Raw genomic sequence first — 21,018 nt, 5'->3', positions numbered from 1 at the left:
TGGACATGCAGTTATGATTTTTCCATAATCATGCCATCTTACTTTTAAGGTGAAGCCAGATGTACCCCCGACTGTCGTTTACATTGCTCTTCAGTTCCAGACTGACATTTGTCACCATCCGATTGTAGATGGTACGGAACCCGTACAGTCCGCCGTGACCACACCGAATAACCTTAGTCTGGCCGTAGGTGTCCTGGATACTGAGTTGCTGTGTACAGAGAGAGCTGTCCTCAGGCTGGGTGATCATGATGTCGATGGCGTGGATGGACAGACCCTGGGTGTACCCGGACTTGAGGACACACCGACAAGTGTGAGGCCCCGGGCCTATCGGGGAAGGATAGTCAATATTGGATAGGTACAGCTCCTTACCACGCTTATGGTCATTGGAACAGAACCTCGCAACATCTGTGTCTGCAAAAGTTTAAGCTTACAAATAAGAAATACATGTAAACATAAAGTTTTTATTATCATAAAATTTGGAGAGTGAGAACTGTTAAAACCGCAACCTCTCTTTGGCCAAATAGAATTGTTTTTAAGAAATGTCTTATTGTGACCTTACCTGCTACACAGTCATAGATGACAGTCATGTAGTCAGTTAACCGCCACTCCGGGTTGTCACACTCGCCCCGCGTGTTGATGTTCTTTACATCCACCTCACAGTTCCTGTAGCCAGAACACATGATATTCAACACATTGTACTTATCCTCATTGAATATCAAACAGTCGTCATATGTCCGGCGACAACAGTCACTCTTATACTTGCGTCCACGGTCAGCACATTTTCTATCGGACTTGACACCATAAAATAGTCTTTTGATGGCAATCTTGTGGCCCAATGGACATCCAAGTTCTATTGTCTCTCGTGAACAACCGCTCACAAAGATGTTCTGTACGCCAGCACTTGACACTACAAAATAGAAAAAACAGAAGAATTTAAAGGACTTGCTTAAATCAGTTTGAGGAGCCCAATGAGCCTAGCTTCTCCAGAAATAGTAAAAAGGGTAAATGAAGGTCAAGGTAATTTATTTGAACAGCCCTTTACCCAAGGTTGCTACATATAGATCCATATCCAAATCATTTGAACCCAGATATCAAATGAAGATCATTTTTAATTTGAACAAGTTTCAAATAAAAATATTCCAATATAATTAAAATAACAAAAAAAGATTTCTGAAGGTGATGATTATACTTAATTGATATGAAAACAATACATATAAATCTATATATGTAATGGATATTTTGTGTATTTGATGGTGTAGAGAACAAAATGACTGCTCTTCATTAACATTTTTAAAATCTTAAACATGTGTATATAAATGACATTTTCTTGTTAAAAAATAATTATTAAAAGGAAGACTGCCAAAGTAATTCAGATACCATCACCATCAAAGTCAGGATCAATTTGAAACAAAATGCTATTCATACAATAGCCAGCCATTTTATTGGAAATTTAGGGCTGAAATTGATCAATGCTGTAGTATTTAGTTTACCAAATATGTCTACAAGGTTTGGCATTAACAGTAGAATATGAGTACCTCCAATATCTAAAGGGTTGATATGATGTTACAAAATAACAATTAAGTCCAAAACATCAAAGTTTCAATAAAAAGGCAATAATGAAGAACAAATCAATATTTAATGGCCTGAATCTGTACCAATGAAATCTGAAGTGGATGGTCCATTTTGTAAGCTAATAAACTAGCTGCCAAAAACATTTAAGCTTGAATTAAAAGCCAATAAATAAAACAATCAAAATATCCAATAATGACTTAAATGCTGTATGTACTCTATCAGACCTCATAAAATGATAGAAGTAACATCAAACACTGGCTTTAAGGGCTTCTCTGCTATAACAAACACACAGAGTCATCTTTTATCATAATGAGTCATAGGGTTTAATGGTACAAGGGTTTATGGAAACTGTCAATCAACTGAACGGAAGTATATTGTTTATCTACATCAAGGATTTCTATTTTACCTGGGTACATCTAGTAAAGGTCAGATTCAGATATTCTTCTAATAACTTAAATGAGCAAAAGAATTGTTTATGTTACATTCGTAGTATGATCTCTTGATAACAAACAGGTATGATGACATTTCCTTCTCGTTATAAGTATGATCTCCTTATAACAAACAGGTATGTTGCCATATAACAAACAGGTATGATTGCCATTTCCTTCTCGTTATAAGTATGATCTCCTTATAACAAACAGGTATGATGCCATTTCCCTTCTCATTATAAGTATGATTCCTTATAACAAACAGGTATGATGCCATTTCCTTCTCGTTATAAGTATGATCTCCTTATAACAAACAGGTATGATGCCATTTCCTTCTGTTATAAGTATGATCTCCTTATAACAAACAGGTATGATGCGTTATAAGTATGATCTCCTATAACAAACAGGTATGATGCCATTTCCTTCTCGTTATAAGTATGATCTCCTATAACAAACAGGTATGATGCCATTTCCTTCTCGTTATAAGTATGATCTCCTTATAACAAACAGGTATGATGCCATTTCCTTCTCGTTATAAGTATGATCTCCTTATAACAAACAGGTATGATGCCATTTCCTTCTCGTTATAAGTATGATCTCCTTATAACAAACAGGTATGATGCCATTTCCTTCTCGTTATAAGTATGATCTCCTTATAACAAACAGGTATGATGACATTTCCTTCTCGTTATAAGTATGATCTCCTTATAACAAACAGGTATGATGCCATTTCCTTCTCGTTAGTTATAAGTATGATCTCCTTATAACAAACAGGTATGATGCCATTTCCTTTGTTATAAGTATGATCTCCTTATAACAAACAGGTATGATGCCATTTCCTTCTCGTTATAAGTATGATCTCCTTATAACAAACAGGTATGATGCCATTTCCTTCTCGTTATAAGTATGATCTCCTTATAACAAACAGGTATGATGCCATTTCCTTCTCGTTATAAGTATGATCTCCTATAACAAACAGGTATGATGCCATTTCCTTCTCGTTATAAGTATGATCTCCTTATAACAAACAGGTATGATGCCATTTCCTTCTCGTTATAAGTATGATCTCCTATAACAAACAGGTATGATGCCATTTCCTTCTCGTTATAAGTATGATCTCCTATAACAAACAGGTATGATGCCATTTCCTTCTCGTTATAAGTATGATCTCCTATAACAAACAGGTATGATGCCATTTCCTTCTCGTTATAAGTATGATCTCCTTATAACAAACAGGTATGATGCCATTTCCTTCTCGTTATAAGTATGATCTCCTATAACAAACAGGTATGATGCCATTTCCTTCTCGTTATAAGTATGATCTCCTATAACAAACAGGTATGATGCCATTTCCTTCTCGTTATAAGTATGATCTCCTATAACAAACAGGTATGATGCCATTTCCTTCTCGTTATAAGTATGATCTCCTATAACAAACAGGTATGATGCCATTTCCTTCTCGTTATAAGTATGATCTCCTTATACAAACAGAGTTCTCTATAACAACAGGTATGATCCTTCCTTCTCGTTATAAGTAGATCTCCTTATAACAAACAGGTATGATGCCATTTCCTTCTCGTTATAAGTATGATCTCCTATAACAAACAGGTATGATGCCATTTCCTTCTCTTATAAGACTCTTATAACAAACAGGTATGATGCCATTTCCTCTCTTATAAGTATGATCAAACAAACAGGTATGATGCCATTTCCTCTCTTATAAGTATGATCTCCTATAACAAACAGGTATGATGCCATTTCCTCTCGTTATAAGTATGATCTCCTTATAACAAACAGGTATGATCCATTTCCTTCTCGTTATAAGTATGATCTCCTATAACAAACAGGTATGATGCCATTTCCTTCTCGTTATAAGTATGATCTCCTATAACAAACAGGTATGATGCCATTTCCTTCTCGTTATAAGTATGATCTCCTTATAACAAACAGGTAGTGATGCCATTTCCTTCTCTTATAAGTATGATCTCCTATAACAAACAGGTATGATGCCATTTCCTTCTCGTTATAAGTATGATCTCCTTATAACAAACAGGTATGATGCCATTTCCTTCTGTTATAAGTATGATCTCCTATAACAAACAGGTATGATGCCATTTCCTTCTCGTTATAAGTATGATCTCCTATAACAAACAGGTATGATGCCATTTCCTTCTCGTTATAAGTATGATCTCCTTATAACAAACAGGTATGTTGCCATTTCCTTCTCGTTATACTATTTATACTGTAATACACACAAAAAAATTATACGAACAGTGACACAGCTTTCAAAATCCTTAAACCTACTTGGGATATATCCCAACATTTACATTTACAGGAATAGTTTAGTTTAAACTTAAAACCATCTATCAACTGGATACAATCTCTTCAAATGCAGTAAGCCATCAAGATGAACTTTCTTTGACAGCCATATCTCTTGTTTCTAATTCAACTGTGACCAATTCCAAAATAATTTATGCCAATTTTAGAAGTCAGAAAGGTCAAAAATGTAAGATGAAGAACTCAACTCAAACTTGTTCATTTATCAATTTAATTCACATATATCTTCAAACCAATTTAAATTTTAAGAAGGAACATCAGACTCCAATTAGTCTACTTGAAGAGCCCAAACTGTTTTCAAATAAACTCCAGCTGCCCAAATGTCAAATCTCGAAGGTCAAACAGTGTGTCTGTAAATAGATTTAACTCTGACTTTAAAGTCATAACAACCTTGTTTGTTATTACAAAGAAAACACCATTAGCTACTGTGGAAACTAACAGATCAATTTTCAAATCCAATAAATAAGGTTTGTGATTGCATGACAACAGAACTATCATCTATGGATAGAATACATACCATATTTTCACTGATAGAGCTTGATTTTTGTTAATTCCATAATGTACATTTTTATTTCAGTCATTTTTCCCAAAAGTTGTTTTTTTAATGTCAGGTTGACATTTGACCTTTGACCTCACTGCCAGGAAGTGGTTGGCAGGTACACACTTTGGATGCTATGATAAGAAACATGGGGTGGATCTTCTCTGTTTTTTATCTGAAAGGATTCATTCCATTTCCTACCATGTGATAACCAAGATAAGACTGGTGATATATCTTCCTGTTTGTATATAGACTACTGACGATACTCAAACCTCTTTTAGTCATGGCAATTGACCAAATCTGAAAAAAAAAGTTCTTACTTGCGAACTCAGATACAAACTGTCAAATGAGGATCTAAAAAACCATTCCGTGAACTGTAATAACTTTTGTATTTGTGAAGGTTGTTCTGTGTACCGTCAAAACTTGTGTAATTTGTGGGGGTAAATAAATTTGACCTCAAGTTCACAGAAGCATCCAATCAAATATAGGTAAACTTTTCAACAAAACTTATCTTATTTTTTCAGAGGGAAGAGCTAAGATGTAAATTAGTATTAATTTGAAAGAGATGTTTACAAGACACCCACAGGAATGGCTGGTGAATCAAGGTCGCCAGATATTGGATTACCTACACATATTAAACCTGTTTTTAGTTTTTTTATAAAAACTTTCTGATAACACAGGCCTTTCCCAAATTATCTTCCTACAGGCATTCTGACATGTCAAATCACTGGTGATAATATCCTGTCCAAACGTTTAACAGTTACATAAAGAGCTCCCCTCCCTAACCCTTACTGTCCACCGATCTCTTAGTTACATACAATCCCATCTCCCAAATTAAACTCAAACCATCCATTTACCAATCAGCTTTGTCTCATCATATCCCCATCCACAATCAATGCTAGACATCCTCTGTCTTTACCATTGTTACAGTTATTTTTTTATGATTAGATATCTGTATAATGACTGTACTTAAAGCCATCGAAGAAATTCTAATTCAGTTAATTATCCTCCCATTTACAGTTAAGGTCATTCAAGTTCACCTCTCTATGTTTGGGTGGTACATGTGATGAGTGCTTGCTATGTGTTAAGAAAGTCTTAGAATTTTGATGTTCATCTCCTTTTGATGCCACCCTGTACATATGTAACTACAGATTTACTTATAAAGTCTAACCTGTCAATGAAGTCTGTAACATACTGCCAAAGTCTGACTGAACTGTAAAATGAATCATGAGAAGTGACACCATTTAGAATATAAGCTACTATATCTAATATTTTAATCACTTATCTTATAGCTATATTGCTGTACTACTGAAATGCAAGGTCATTCCTGTTTGGTCCTATTCAGTCGCTATGATGACATTAGGAATCTCGATCTGGCAGTTTGGATTATGTGGGTGCTACTCCATTTGTCTGGTATTGCACATATTTGACATAATCCTTTTTCATTTGATCTATCAGAAATATCTATTTAAAGAAATATTTAGTGGAATATGGAGAAGATGAAGTCTACAAGTTTGTATCTTACTCTACCAGTGTATGGCACCATTACTAGTTGGAGTGTGGTGTCTTGATGGCAGGTTAGCTGTGTACTATACTATTGTACAGTGCTAAATCACTATACTATCTATAATATCTACCACATTCAATGAAGACAAACATCTATTTTACTTCCTTTTCACTCCCTTTTTCAATTTCGCCTAAAATGAAGAGAACATGTGTATACATAAAGGTGTCTTAAAGCATTTACTAGTTGCCAGGATACCAAACGAAACTGTCAATACCAGATAGACTCTGTAATGGTATGAGTCCATTACACTGTAACTAGAATGAATACTTCAGTGGAATGTGTTTTCTATACCACCGATTTACAGAAAAAAGAAACGTTATTGATGACAACTTCAGATGTGAGCATTTTAATGGGCAGAAGTGTTGTCATGTTAGTCTAGGGAATTTTGAGGTAGCATTGGAACAGTCTGTCAACTTGTGTGTAGCCATAGGATATATAGCTTCATTGGATCTGTCCTAGCTCTGAAACTTAATTAGCTATCAAAATATGTCAAGAGTTGTAATTGTGTGTTGATTGAGAAAAGACAACTTTGTTATATTTTAGACAAATAGGTAATGATTGAGTATTACTTGGTAACAAGAGTGATGCACATTTTGTCATTATTGAATGCCAATCTTATGTACTAGATGCAGAAATGTCTGAGATATCAATGTCCCTGCCTCCATATGACATTATGATCTAATCATTGGTATGCAAGGCCATTGATTAATGTCCTTCACTAACCTCCAATATGTTCTCCCCAAACCAAATTCATGGCAAGGACATGATCAATCTCCATGGCCTTTGTGGAATTTCAAAGAGAACATTGAAGGCAGAAACAAAAGACCAAAACCCTAAACCTTTGTGAAAATGTCCTGAGCATAAACCACAGTGTGTTGTATCTAGAACTGTGCAACTGATGATTACTGCAATGAATACGTAATACACAGGTTCTATTTTAATTGAAAAAGAATAATTGGTACAACCGAAATATCCAGATGAAAGAATACTTGTAAATTAAAGTACACACAGCTAGCTCGAACAAAGAAAACCGTGGAGAAGCCCTGGTTTCCTATGGGACATCTTTATGTCGTACATGTCGGTATGGGTGTCTAGAACGACAGCAGAAGACATTGCAGCTGATATACAACTATGCAGGATATCTCTTCCAAATGGTCTGTCTGTAAGTCTGGAGGTGTAAAGTGTCTCGACTCAAGTTTTATTAAAGGTCACTGGTCCTACAAGATGGGAGAATTAAGCGGCCATAACCCTTACCTAAATGATGAAATACATTTTTATAGTCGATGATTTTGTTATTGAGCATCCACTTGACCAGACTGTTGGTTATATTCGAATCATAGGAAAGGTTATTTGATTGAGTAAATGAATGAAACATATTTTTATGTTGCCAAATAAAATCAATAGTTTCCCCCTGTGGATCAGTATATAGACAGTGCTGATGGTCCCTGTACCATGATGTCTTTGGTGGTACAAACTAATTGCTAACATTAGTTTTTCTTCCAAAAGTCATCAGGCAGTACTATCCAATCCAGAAATGTTAGTCTAATTAACACCTGTCTGTATGTAAAACTGGTCTACAAGTACAGCCCATTAAAACAGTTAATTATAGAGGTAGTAATTATACAAATGTGGCCATTCACAGGTTAATTTGTAATTGCATGACTTTACATGCGGCTATTTCCCCAACCCCCTGAAGTATCATTACATATACAACTATCTTTAACAATAATGTGTTTTTCATTCATCACTTGAAGCATTCATTTCTCTCACTTACACTTGGAACACGTAGGTAATCAGATTCTTCTCAAAAGAAAAAAAACCCAAAAAAATCCTTCTGAAATGTTTAAAAATGATTAAAACAGTAACTAAATTGTGATATGTTAACACCAAGGCTACATATATATATCACACAGTGTGATCGATCGTAATTTCCTACCTCTCATTAACTCATCTACAATTTTCCTTCACTTCAATTACCACCTCTAGACGTCTCTACACTCTCCCTTGTTGGCACGATTGCTTTTGCATTGAAAGATGTAAGAAATGAGATTTTTTTCTTCAAGAATAAATTGCTTTTCTTCTCAAACACCACCTCTGAGATCACCAACTCCTTTGGGTCTTGAATAAATCATTTTCCTTGTAATGGTGACAGATAATCTAGGTCATTTCTCATAAAAAAAAAACTTGACAAACAATCAATTTTGATAGAATTATAAATTGCATTTGTGAATGCAATATGTGTTTCACCACTGATCTATCTCATCATGATGCAATTTTATGTCAAGGCCATCTACTTTGTTTAGTCCTATCATAAATGTAACATGATAGAAGTATCTGACTATAATGAATAAATGGTCTGGTCTGTGCTGTTGTTGCTGAGAGTGATCCTCTGGATTATAATTTACCACCAAAAGAGTGAATAACACTGGCCATAGCTAAAACCTAATACCATACAATCACTCAATATTAGTCCGCTAAAACTGACCATAATCGCAGGCTCAAAATTCTGACTGGTCGCCTGTTAATGGTCAGCTACCTACTGCTCTTAAAAAGTCGGGGCTTGTAGTACAAATCTGGCGACAGCGATTATGAGAATTCTTCATGTTGGTTTGGGGTCAAAATGCCTTTAAAGTTAAAGGAAAACGTTTGGCACTCACTTTAATACATGTCACATCCCAATTCATCACATTAACGATGCTATGTCCCTAGTTATGTTGGAGACGTCCAAGAATCAGTGTTTCGGTAGCCATCTTTGAAGATCAAAAGTTAATTTTAACAGCCATTTAGAATCGTCGAATTTCACCGGAAATCGATCCCAGCTGTCTGATTGGGCGTTAAAATTAACTTTCAGCTGATGATAATAACATAGAGAATTACAGCCTACTTAACAATGAATATATTAAACATAATGTTCTAAGTGTATCTGTATTCCAACACAGCAACTTGAATGTCACAAACATTTCCATATTTCATTATAGCATGGTTTACTGGTACATTTGAAACCACTAAACATTCTTCAGATAGGTATCACATACTTCTGTATCTTTAAAACACATCAGTAAGGTATATCGAGAAGATATTATGGGGGAACTTTCTTTGACTTTAACAATCCTGGTCTTAAGTTCAGCTTCGATGTTGCATTAAGTTGACTCGAGCACGAAAAAGACGAATCAATTTCAAAACCAAAGTCATCAAGAATGGCCAATACATTAAGTGTTGTGTAATGTACCTTCCTTGTAAACTGCTCCATTGACTTGTAAGATCGCGAGAGTTATTAGAAAGTTTAACGACACCTCTAACATTTACTTACAGGCCACAGAGAGGACATACACGTATACTCCCCAGTTATCATACAGCTCTATTGCTGGTTATTAACATTTGCTGTTTGAAATTGCTATCATAAAACTGTTTTATTTGTTTCAATAACATAACAACTTACTGAAAATTTAAACTGTTTTGTTAGATATTAGCAAAGGAATATTTGAGTCAAGTAACAGTGAGCTAACATTAAACAAGAGCTGTAGGAGAACAGCAAAGCTCGCCTATTCAGAAGAAGTTGATGTTCAAGTATTTACTATTTAAACATGGAAATATGACAAATTAACAGACTCAAAAACCCCCTAAAGGGCCCCAAATTGGTTGTATTATCACGTTCAGCATCCATATACATTAGGAAAATAAAATCATAAACATTTATGATGACTTAAGCCTAAAAAATAGACAAAATAGAAACTTGCTCAAAAACTTTAACGTGAAATGGGCTGCCAACGCTGACGCCGACGCCAGGGTGACAACATTAGCTCCCCCTATTCTTCGAATAGGCGAGCTAAAAAACCAACTTTCATGGATTTGTCTGCTTTTCACAGTTATTGGCCGTTATTTAGTCTGTATGTAGATACAAATTTGATTACTCAGACAAAACTATATATACACTATATAAAACTACTAATATATAATGTGCCACCCATTACCTCTAGAGAGGTATATCTATAGCTAATGACAAGGTTATTCTGTGGATGCCTCAAACCTAGCTAGTTTAATTCAGAAATGGCAATTAATGCTTGTCATACACATTTTTTGTGTTGAAATTAGCATCAGATTAAAAATGTACATTGCATTGGAATTTTCTGACATGTGATAGCATCTGTGTTGTGTTTTAATTGGTTAAGGATCTAACGTGTTATAATTTAGATGTACTGAAAGTCAACCAGAACTATAAGAAGTTTCTACAATGAACCTCTGAAGACTTGGTACTGGTTAGCCTCATTCTGTATTACACATGTTATCAAATCCCATTCATGATTCTGACCATCAGGTGGATTTTGTGTGGGTTTGGTTACCAATTCATGCATATACCCAGTGGTTCTGCACCAATCTCAACCTTGACAGACTTGTATCATGTTAGGGTCAAGGTCAGGGTGATGAGAGGAATGTGGCCTGTTGATAATCCCAATATTAGGTCACTGAGACTCTTGGTTGTTATGTTACCTTGCATTCAGGGATTATCTATTTTTTTTAAAACTCTGGTTGCATCTCTTATCTCTTAACATTCCAATAATGATACAATAATGAAGCATCTGAGCGTATTTGTTATTATTCAGAAGAAATTGTTTAAAAGAAAAAGAGGATGCTAAAGATTGGACATTCTGACAGCCAAGATCCACTTTATGTAGCAGAATGCTAACAAATCATCATGACTGAATTGCCGTAACACAGCAAGGCAAGTTAAATATTTCTGTAAAGGTAATCATGTGATATCATTTATTCATTGAATTGATATTCCAGAGATAGGGGCCAATCTGTGAGAAAATCTAGTTTTTCCTTATTATTCAAATATCCTTTGGTATCTTTTCTATTTTCACTTCTCTATTTTCAGGCTAATTATTATGAATATTTGATGAGTGTATTAAACCACTAATTGACTACCCTAATGCATCCCTTTGGGCCTTTTCCTCCCTTTGTCTATTCAATCTAATCCACATCCATGTTCTGTAAAGCTGATGGACATGAGTTTATTATTTAACCCCTAATGAATCATACAGCACTTGTGGTAAGTACCTTTCAGCTTGATAACTGTTGCAAATATTTGATGAGGTACCCACACTCAGGACCGGTAGTTTGGCCCATTAGGGCACTGGACGGCTAATTAAACTCAAGAGAATGATGGACTGCCTTTCAAATTTAACCACACAATTACCATATTCTGTTTGTTGTTTTTAAATTAATTGATTTTTCATTGTTTCTCCAGGTACTTGCATCTGCTCCAAATGTATACATGGTAGGATTAATGGTGATATTACCATACGACTAGAGGCAATACTTACAACAATTACTTACACATCTGGGAGAAACTCGAAATTTGTTGACACATGATCATAATTTGACCTACATTACCAAACAATGCTACCCGGCATGTACAACCATCAAACTCTTTTGAAGAGGAGGCAATATTGATGATATAGGTTAATTAATGAACAAAAAAAGGATTAGAGAAATTCCACTGACGAAGTACTTAAATCTAGGTCACCAGGTTTAAAAATAGTAAATACAATTTATTCAGATACTAAATTGGTGTTTTTTAATTAAAAGGCAAATCGATATTACAATTAAAAACATTAATTAAAAGGCAAATTGATATTACAATTAAAAACAATCTCCTTAAATTGGCATCATCATGAGATGTTATTTCTAGTACTGCTAACTGTGAATACACTTGAGCAGGAATTCAATCTAATTTCATATCTATATTATTGGCAAACATTTATAGTTCTTATCATATAATGACATAATTTGTAGGCATTCTCTTTTAAAGATACAAGATTTTTCTCCATCAAACAATGAATTTTCTCTCAGATCAGGGCCCCTATAATAGACAAATATAGACTTTCATTTCCATATTAAATTTGGCAGAATGTATAAAACCAGACAATTGTCAGTAGGCCTCAGCTATCAAACTCTGGAGATGAAACTGGAATCTTTCAGACTAGATCAGCATCCGAAACATGTAATCCATCAAATGTATCAACGATGACAGGGAGAAATCCACTGTCACTTATATCTCCATGTTTGAGTATTAAGTTTATACTAAGTCAGGGAGTTAGGGTATCTCTCATCCCCGGCCCTTTAAATATGACACTGCTCTCATGTCTGATGATCCCAGAAGCTTTTATCGGTTTTTGATGATGCTGGCAAGTGGCGACTGCAATCATAATGGGCTTTATTATCCCATGTAGCTCTATGTCAATATTGTAACAGGATAATCGGCCAAGCATCCCCACATCAAAAATCTGTCATGTTGGTATTTACACACGATAACACCCTGTGTGTGAATCATAGGGTGTTTAACTAAGGCAACAAAGACGGAAATTTATGTGACAATGAGAAAATTGGTGACAAAAAGCCAATCGAAAATATCAGGAAATATATATGATTGGTTGTTGAATCATAGTGATAATGGAGGATTTATCAGTTAGCGACCTGATCTGTCCTACAGCTGTCGTCAACTATTGTCAGGGGAATTTCTCCGCCAGTAATTCATCACTTCAAACACACTGAAATCTAGATGGGAAATAAAGAATTGAAATATGTTAAATTCAAATGCAAAAAAGTGAGATTCCGTCCCATGCATCCTCACCCCATCCTCCCTTACTAACAATAACCAATTAATACTATAAGGATGGTATAATTACATTTTCTATCATTATTTTACACCATCACTGTGAATGTCGGCATAACAATTTAATAATCTTTTTTCTAAACACAGATTTAATTATATGAACTTGAACCTCCTTATCAAACACTCTGAGAGTTAATTTGATATTCTGTGATTGGGTTCAGTTTTACAATGTAACACGTTTGTTTTCAATTCCATCTATCTCAAATTCACCTCTCTATTTTGGGCACACACTTAAATGTTTTAGCTTCAGAAGGAAATTTCTTCCTTAAACAATAAAATGCAAGCTAATGCTAGTTATTATCCTTTTTCTGAATAAACTGTTAGACATAAAAATTGATATCTTTCCTATCTCATGTGATTTTCAGTTTAAAAGTCAGTTTCTAATTTAAAACTATTTCTGTTGGTTTTTTCCTTTAACAATTGCATATGTCTCCCTTCAATAATTGATTTTATCTTTTAAACAATAATGAAACTTTGATGCAGAGATTGTTAAAATCTATTATAAAATCACATTAACTTAAATTTAGATTTTATATAGAATTAATTTACCGCAGGAGAATAGAGAACTACTCAGGCTTGTTATAAAAATATTATCTGTTAGAAAATGGCTCATATTGATTATAAACCAATTACACCTGTTAAGAGCTAGTTGTAATTTAGGAAAATGACTTAGGTGAAAAAAAGACGTTTTATACACCTTAAGAACAAGTGGGACAAAAATGTAATTCATGTTCAGCAAAGAGCTAAGTGGAAGAACAATTTGGAGAATAGTTTGCGACCTGTTATACAACATTATGATCTAATGAACATATGGTGATAACCACAGATGAGTCATTGGTGTGTGGAAGTGATCAGAGGACGAAAACTAAAGCAGCAGGTGGTTTTATTTCACATCATTTATAAACACCACTTGGATCATCACTCCTTTGTTTTAAGTATAAAGTTATATCATTTCTATCTCATCATCAACATAACCAACATATGGTTAGTCTCACTGCTGACGGGATATTGGAACAGAATATGTACTAATGCTACAAGAACTAGTTCAGAAGATTACTTTTTCAACATTTTCATTTTCTATTCTCTTCCATATATATGTAATATGTCAAAACTTCACAAAATATTACAAACTACTATCAAACCATTTTTTTGTTATTGTTCAAACTTGGTTTTTATCAATACAAATGATAAATGCTATAAATGATAATTGAATGTTCTGCATGAATTCACCTCATTCATAACTGGTAATAACATAGGCCTAAGGCTCTGTTTCCAATCAAGATAAACAAATAAAAAAAGAGATATTATCATGGTCGTCAATATGTCCTGTCCATTTTTTACATCAGAAATATTGACAACCGAATACAATATATGAAACTGTTCTATCAAAATGTCTTTCCAATTTTATAGAAAGAGTAATTCAAATTAAACTATTTTTTTATGGTGAAATGATAATCGATGGAGTTTTTGTCATTTTTGATATAACCGTGATAAGTTTTGTTTTAACCTACAACTAAATGAATTATAAAACTAACCAGACCTTTGAACAGCTAGGTTACCATCCAATATTTGCTAAAATTGACACACAATTTGCATAATAATGAGGTAGTCATAATAATGAGGTAGTCATAATAATGAGGTAGTCATAATAATGAATTAATTAGCCAGTCCATGACTGGTCCAACAGCAGCTGGGCAAACAAGTCAGATTATTATGAGTCACACCAATTTAATCATTTATTGAAGATTTATAAGGGTTCGGACTTGTAAAGTATTGATGAAATAAACTACCTAAAATTGTTATCATGTTTATTTCGAAAATCAACAAAGCTCTCGAAAACACAGAAGTTTGCAAACATATAGATTTTCATTGGTATCTTCAACAACAGAGTTAAAAAATCCCGAATAAACATGATTCAATACCCTTGTGTTAGTGGAGCCGAAGATGAAAATTGAATTTACTTGTCAGATAATTTTCTCCTTTTCTCAAATCACATTAGAGCCAATGATTTCCCAATAAGGCTACCTGTTTCTTTACATATTGAAAATATTGACAGAACAATTGTTTCCCCATCTCATGGGTTTCAAAAATAATATGCAGCAATTTTTTTTTAGAAGAAATGCTGTTTTTTGGTGTTTTTTTAAAATGATGATAGCACATTACCAGGATCTATTTTTTCAAGCTACCATGGACGAATTAATGCTTTTATCAAGTAAATAAAAACAATTGTGTTCAAATTGCTTTTCAACACAATAATGGGGGTACCCACTGACCCAAATCATTGTGGTTTCACAAAATTGAAAAAAAAACCGTACATTTTCAGTATTATATAGCAGTTAATGTTGATTGGATTTGTATTGATGGAGGAACCGTAGACAATTCCCGTAGATATTTTGTAGATTTCTATTGATGGAGGAACCGAAGACAATTCCCGTAGATATTTTGTAGCTACAGCAGTTGTAATAGGACAGTTTCCTGGGATGCTGTCTCTAGTATACAAATGATACCATGATACCATGGCGGGGTGATAAAATGGCAGTCACTTACGTACCCTGGCATCGTTAGTATTAACATGAGACTGCAGTAACTAACGACATGAATTTCACATAAGTATCTATCTTTGATATAAAGTGTTTTCACCATGACGATGTAATAAATCTCCACCCAAATTATTAGTTGATTCTCCTGAATCTGTGTGGAAAGACTAATTCAGCTGCAGTTGATCACACTTATGTGCAGCGCCATGTATTCCTCCTTCATTGCCTCTCCCATCTATAAGGTAGAATGTATAGAGGTTACATAACGAGTGGTTGTTGGATATGAAATTTATTCCACACAAGTGAGTTATTTTTTGAAAGGTACAAAGGAGACAAGCTTTAGCGAGTGTCTTTTGTAACTTTTAAAAAATAACTCACGAGTATGGAATAAATTCTATATCCAACAACCACGAGTTGTGTGACCTGTTTCTTCCACAATTATATCCCCTTCTAGCCGATAGAAATACGATGAGTAAGGTAATGTGTGTTTGCCGAGATATACAAATCAGATGTAATGATATTTTCATCTGCAAAAAGGCACTAATTAATATTCAAAAGTCATATTTTGAATAAGAATTCATTCATATAAAAGTCTTCTAATTGGTAACAACTTCAGGATGAAATATTTCTCATTTAACGTATTGTTAAATTTAAATTTCAAAGTTACTTCAACAATATAACACTCATTGTCGGAATGTATATAAAAGCATACGCATTACAGAGCCGTGCCGTTTACTTCCCACCAAATAATCATCAAGCTACTGTACATACAATGTTTTGTAATTTCAGACTTGTTTAATGTACCAAATTCACCAGCAAGTATCTTTTCCGTCAAAACGAGTTACACATATTATTATACAACATATAGATATGACACGTTTTTGACACAACCAAGTCGACGCGTCATATACTGTACGCTTTCTAACAGTATTTTTGATGTCAAGCGGCTATCACAACATAACATGACATCACTCGATTATTGATGACATTGACAATAATGACGTGGCACTGAGGATTAAGTTGTTCGGTCAAAGTTCACCGTGTCAGCTAATCAGAATGAGCACAAAGTTTATACCACGTGTGGTATAAACAAATTGTTAATCAACAGCTGCATCGTTTATTTGATACCATGAGAGTTGAATAACACCTCCAATTGTGGTAGAAATTATTATAATCACATCTGCAGTCCTGCACTAATAATGACGTCACCCACAAATATTGTCTCCGAACAATTAGGGGTCATTCTGAATAATGACTTGTAGTAGCTTGTGGTTTACACACAACAGGAAAATATTTTTATATGTGTATTTCCTTAGACTCAACAAGATTAAAACTGACTTTCCAGCTCCTAGATTTTTGGTGGCTAAACTGGCACTAATACTGCTTGAATTTGACTAAAATTTGTAATTAAAAGTACAATTACACCTTCCTATCTTAAAAAATAATGAAACCCGGAGGCATACATACATCATAATATATAAGGTTATTTACAAAGCTCAAAGCTCAAGAATCACCCTAAAGAGTTCCAGAAGTTTGTCTATGATCCACTTAGGCTTGAGGATTCTGTAATATAAGCATCCTACAAAAGTGTCCATCACAATAAAGCATATTTATCAAGGGTTTGTCTGGTAAGTATGTCAGTAATGTAGTTAGATCTGACTCACTTAAAATACTTGACAGAAGAACATTACAACCAAATGGTTTTGACCTGAATATGCTTTTGTAACTCAAGGTCAAAACAAACCATCTTAACAGGAAAACACACAATCCTGTCTCAGACATAAGTGATCATCATGTTCTCTGATCAAAATCCAAGTTAGCATGGAGATATTGTCAAAAGTAATCACGATCGGGCATTGTCTGAAGATGTTTCTGTCTAGGTCTTTAATAGCACAAACATCTTAAAACAATATATATATATGATAATTTGATGCCAAAACAGCCTGAGTAGAGCATACCAGTCACGTTCCAGTATCATAATAAACAAGAATTTTACCGATAGCTCTTTGTGTCAAGAATATATGAGTAGAATCTAGACAATACATATGGAAATCTGGATAAACATAAAACAGCACAAAAATCATGAAACCATTGGTTTTATTGCTATCAACAGCAAGGTAATCTGTCAGTCATATCTTATCAGAAGCAAAGTAAATTAAGGATGATCGAGACTTAATAAAAGGTTACGTCCTTAAAACTGTATGAAGGTCACACCCTTACCACTGTATGAAGGTCATGACCTAATTACCAGTATATGAGGTCACGGCCCTACTAATGTATGAAGGTCATGACCTTACCACTACATGTATGTGAAACATATATTGAATGAAACACCTTTAGTAACTTCAATCTTGACAGATGCTACTTTTTAACAATTGAACAGTAATTCTTTCCCTCATTACTGTAAGATTATAGGTTGCAAAGGAATTGGTGATTTTCCAGCCAGAGTTAAATATGATTGAAAACAAAGGACGATAACTCCTAAAATCTTTGCTACAATGGTTTAATACCATGTAGGTCTTAAACTAGATCTATCAAAGTGGTTGACTTATGGGCTAAAAGGACACAATTAATGTTCCTTTATAATGTAACAGAACTGGTTTAGGTGGACCTCTTATTTTATTGATGGTGTTAGACCTATCCATTAATACTGCTGCAATAGTGACTGTAAATAATCACTTTACAGAAGCTGGGCTTTACAACCAGAGTACATTAAAACATCAAGGATAGCAATAACTCCATAAGTTCACCTGCACTAAGAACAGAATTATATAATAACAACACAATCTGCTCCTTTGTACAGACACATGGACTAGCTATTTCATGCACATTACTACCAGTGTTAGGGAAATCCAGGCAAATAAATGGAACACATGTTGCATGTTGTTTGTAAATGTACATATAAATGTGAGGAATTTTCTATCAAACACTTCAGATTTCTATTGAGACTGTGTAGAGCTTTGATGAAACCAACCCTACATTCCAAGTTGTAGATGTCTTTCAAGGTGACAAAGTCACACCTACTTATATATGAAATCTAGATTACACTCTAAACATATGGTCAATGAGGAGATCAAACCAAACCTGGAGGAGATTCTTCTTGTCTCCCTTCACACTGCCTCACTGTTGGCCTTTGGTTGAGTATTTTCCCCTCTGTAAATTTGTCTCCCTTGACACAGCCTCACTGTTGGCCTTTGGTTGAGTATTTTCCCCTGTGTAAATTTGTCTCCCTTGACACAGCCTCACTGTTGGCCTTTGGTTGAGTATTTTCCCCTGTGTAAATTTGTCTCCCTTGACACAGCCTCACTGTTGGCCTTTGGTTGAGTATTTTCCCCTGTGTAAATTTGTCTCCCTTGACACACAGCCTCATTGCACGTTGTACCTCCTGGCCTTTTGAGTATTTTCCCCTGTTGGACATCATGTGTTCCCTTTTTGTCCCTTGACACAGCCTCACTGTTGGCCTTTGGTTGAGTTTTCCCTGTGAAATTTGTCTCCCTTGACATGCCTCACTGTTGGCCTTTCCTGTTGAGATTTATCTCCCTTGCACTGCCTCACTGTTGGCCTTTAGTTGAATATTTCCCTGATCGCTCACTGTGGAGATTTGTCTCCCTTGACACTGCCTTTGGCCTTTATAGTAGAGTGCTTTCCCCCTCTGGAGATTTGTCTCCCTTAACACTGCCTCACTGTTGGCCTTTAGTTGAATATTTCCCCTGTGGAGATTTGTCTCCCTTGACACTGCCTTTGGCCTTTATAGTAGAGTGCTTTCCCCTCTGGAGATTTGTCTCCCTTAACACTGCCTCACTGTTGGCCTTTAGTTGAGTATTTTTTCTTGTGAGGAAGTAATTAGGTTCTGGCTCTTGAGCGGATCGAATAGGACTGAACCTATAGAGATAAGTGATTTTTGGTCTGTCCACAAACCAGGGAAAGGGGTGATTATTTTACCTGTGATCATTATAATATGACTGGTTAAATTGTGCTCTTCAGTATTGTCAGATGTATGCTTCAGTGAGATAGCACTATAAACTTAGTCTTTCACAACAGGACACTTTAAACAAAGTCCAGTACCAGAAAACAACATGATTTCCCGACTCCATGCAATGCAGCTAAAAGTTGTCCTTAAGTTACCTTTATTATAAAGCAAGAAAAGACCAAAATAAAGCCTAGATCAGCATGGTATAGATCAGTATACGATGTCTACACCCCTGGACTATCTCATAGTGAAATTGAAGGCAGCTCAGCGGAAAACATTTGACCAATCACAGGCTAGCAAAGAATTCCTTTGAAGACTACAGAGAGAGCGACACCTAACATCAAAACCACATAGTCATTACTCAACCACAGTGTACTGTTATATGGCTCTCTTGATTTACATCAAATGACTAAATCATCTGTTCTATTCTGTTGCCACCAGTTTTACTATGAGATAGTCCAGGGGTGTAGAGATCGTAAGTGATCGGAACCCCTGGAACATCAAGGATGAGATCAGTGATGCATCAGAACTGTATAGCCTGGTGTTCTATATTCTACAGGCATGATCATCTGAAATACAAGTTACTAAAGAGGATGTATCATAGATATAAGACAAACTGACAATTTTCCACAGCCAGGCATGAAGGGGACATATCATAAGATATACTGACAACACTAGAAAGGCATGATAACTGTACAGGGAGGAAGTGATTTTTCAGCAGAATTAGTTTAATGATATCCTGTCACTTCATTAAGCACAGGATCTGGGACGATTAGCCTTACACAACCAGACAGGTTTTGTGTATGCTCACAATTACTGAGGTCTTCTCAGAGCCACCAATTTGTACCTGTCGACCTCATTACTACCACAACAGGCTGCCAATCAATCAGAATTAGACGGAGAATTTTCACAGATTAGCAAAAAAGAAGACATTTTGCCAGCTCATTTTCCTCATATGAACAATAAGATTGCTACATAACATACTCTATCTTTTATAATGTAAGTGGATGCCCTGTAATAAATCATTAAAAGGCAGGAATAAATTTTGAAGATTACATGATGATAAGAAGTTCAACAAAATTAAAATTTTATAATACCGTATATCCCGTGACGGTTTGAAGTGTTGTAATATCATCTAGCTACCAGGTACTCTTGTTGAATATTTCAAGAAGCAAATTCTTATCATGTATACTGATCTCATGATATTGAACAAAATTGATTGAACTGAATACATTCTGTAAGAGGTTATCTTTCTCAGTCTAAAAGAAGAAAGCATATCATTTTTACTCAGGAGAGCTACTGAAGAATTATCCTTAATGTACATGAAGCTTCAAGCTTATGATTTCTTCCTTCTGCCTTTTTACTGCCTCAAAAGATCTAATTAATCAAATTT

General features: G+C 34.9%; 1 protein-coding gene across 5 annotated transcripts in view; it reads right to left on the bottom strand.

The window, feature by feature from the left end:
• The window catches only part of LOC138335880 (uncharacterized), a 96,729-nt gene that overhangs the window by 16,249 nt on the left and 59,462 nt on the right, over nucleotides 1-21,018 (bottom strand). For all 5 annotated transcript variants that reach the window (XM_069285082.1, XM_069285075.1, XM_069285060.1 and 2 more), the window contains 2 exons: nucleotides 560-907; nucleotides 43-411 (listed from right to left, as the gene is read on the bottom strand). In XM_069285082.1, the coding sequence (XP_069141183.1) occupies nucleotides 43-411; nucleotides 560-907 (717 nt within the window). The remainder of the gene's footprint in view (nucleotides 1-42; nucleotides 412-559; nucleotides 908-21,018) is intronic.

Source organism: Argopecten irradians, chromosome 1 (genome assembly GCF_041381155.1).
Source record: "Argopecten irradians isolate NY chromosome 1, Ai_NY, whole genome shotgun sequence".
Taxonomy (NCBI): domain Eukaryota; kingdom Metazoa; phylum Mollusca; class Bivalvia; order Pectinida; family Pectinidae; genus Argopecten; species Argopecten irradians.
The sequence above is the reverse complement of the archived record's forward strand: the minus strand, read 5'-3'. Positions and strand labels throughout refer to the sequence as shown.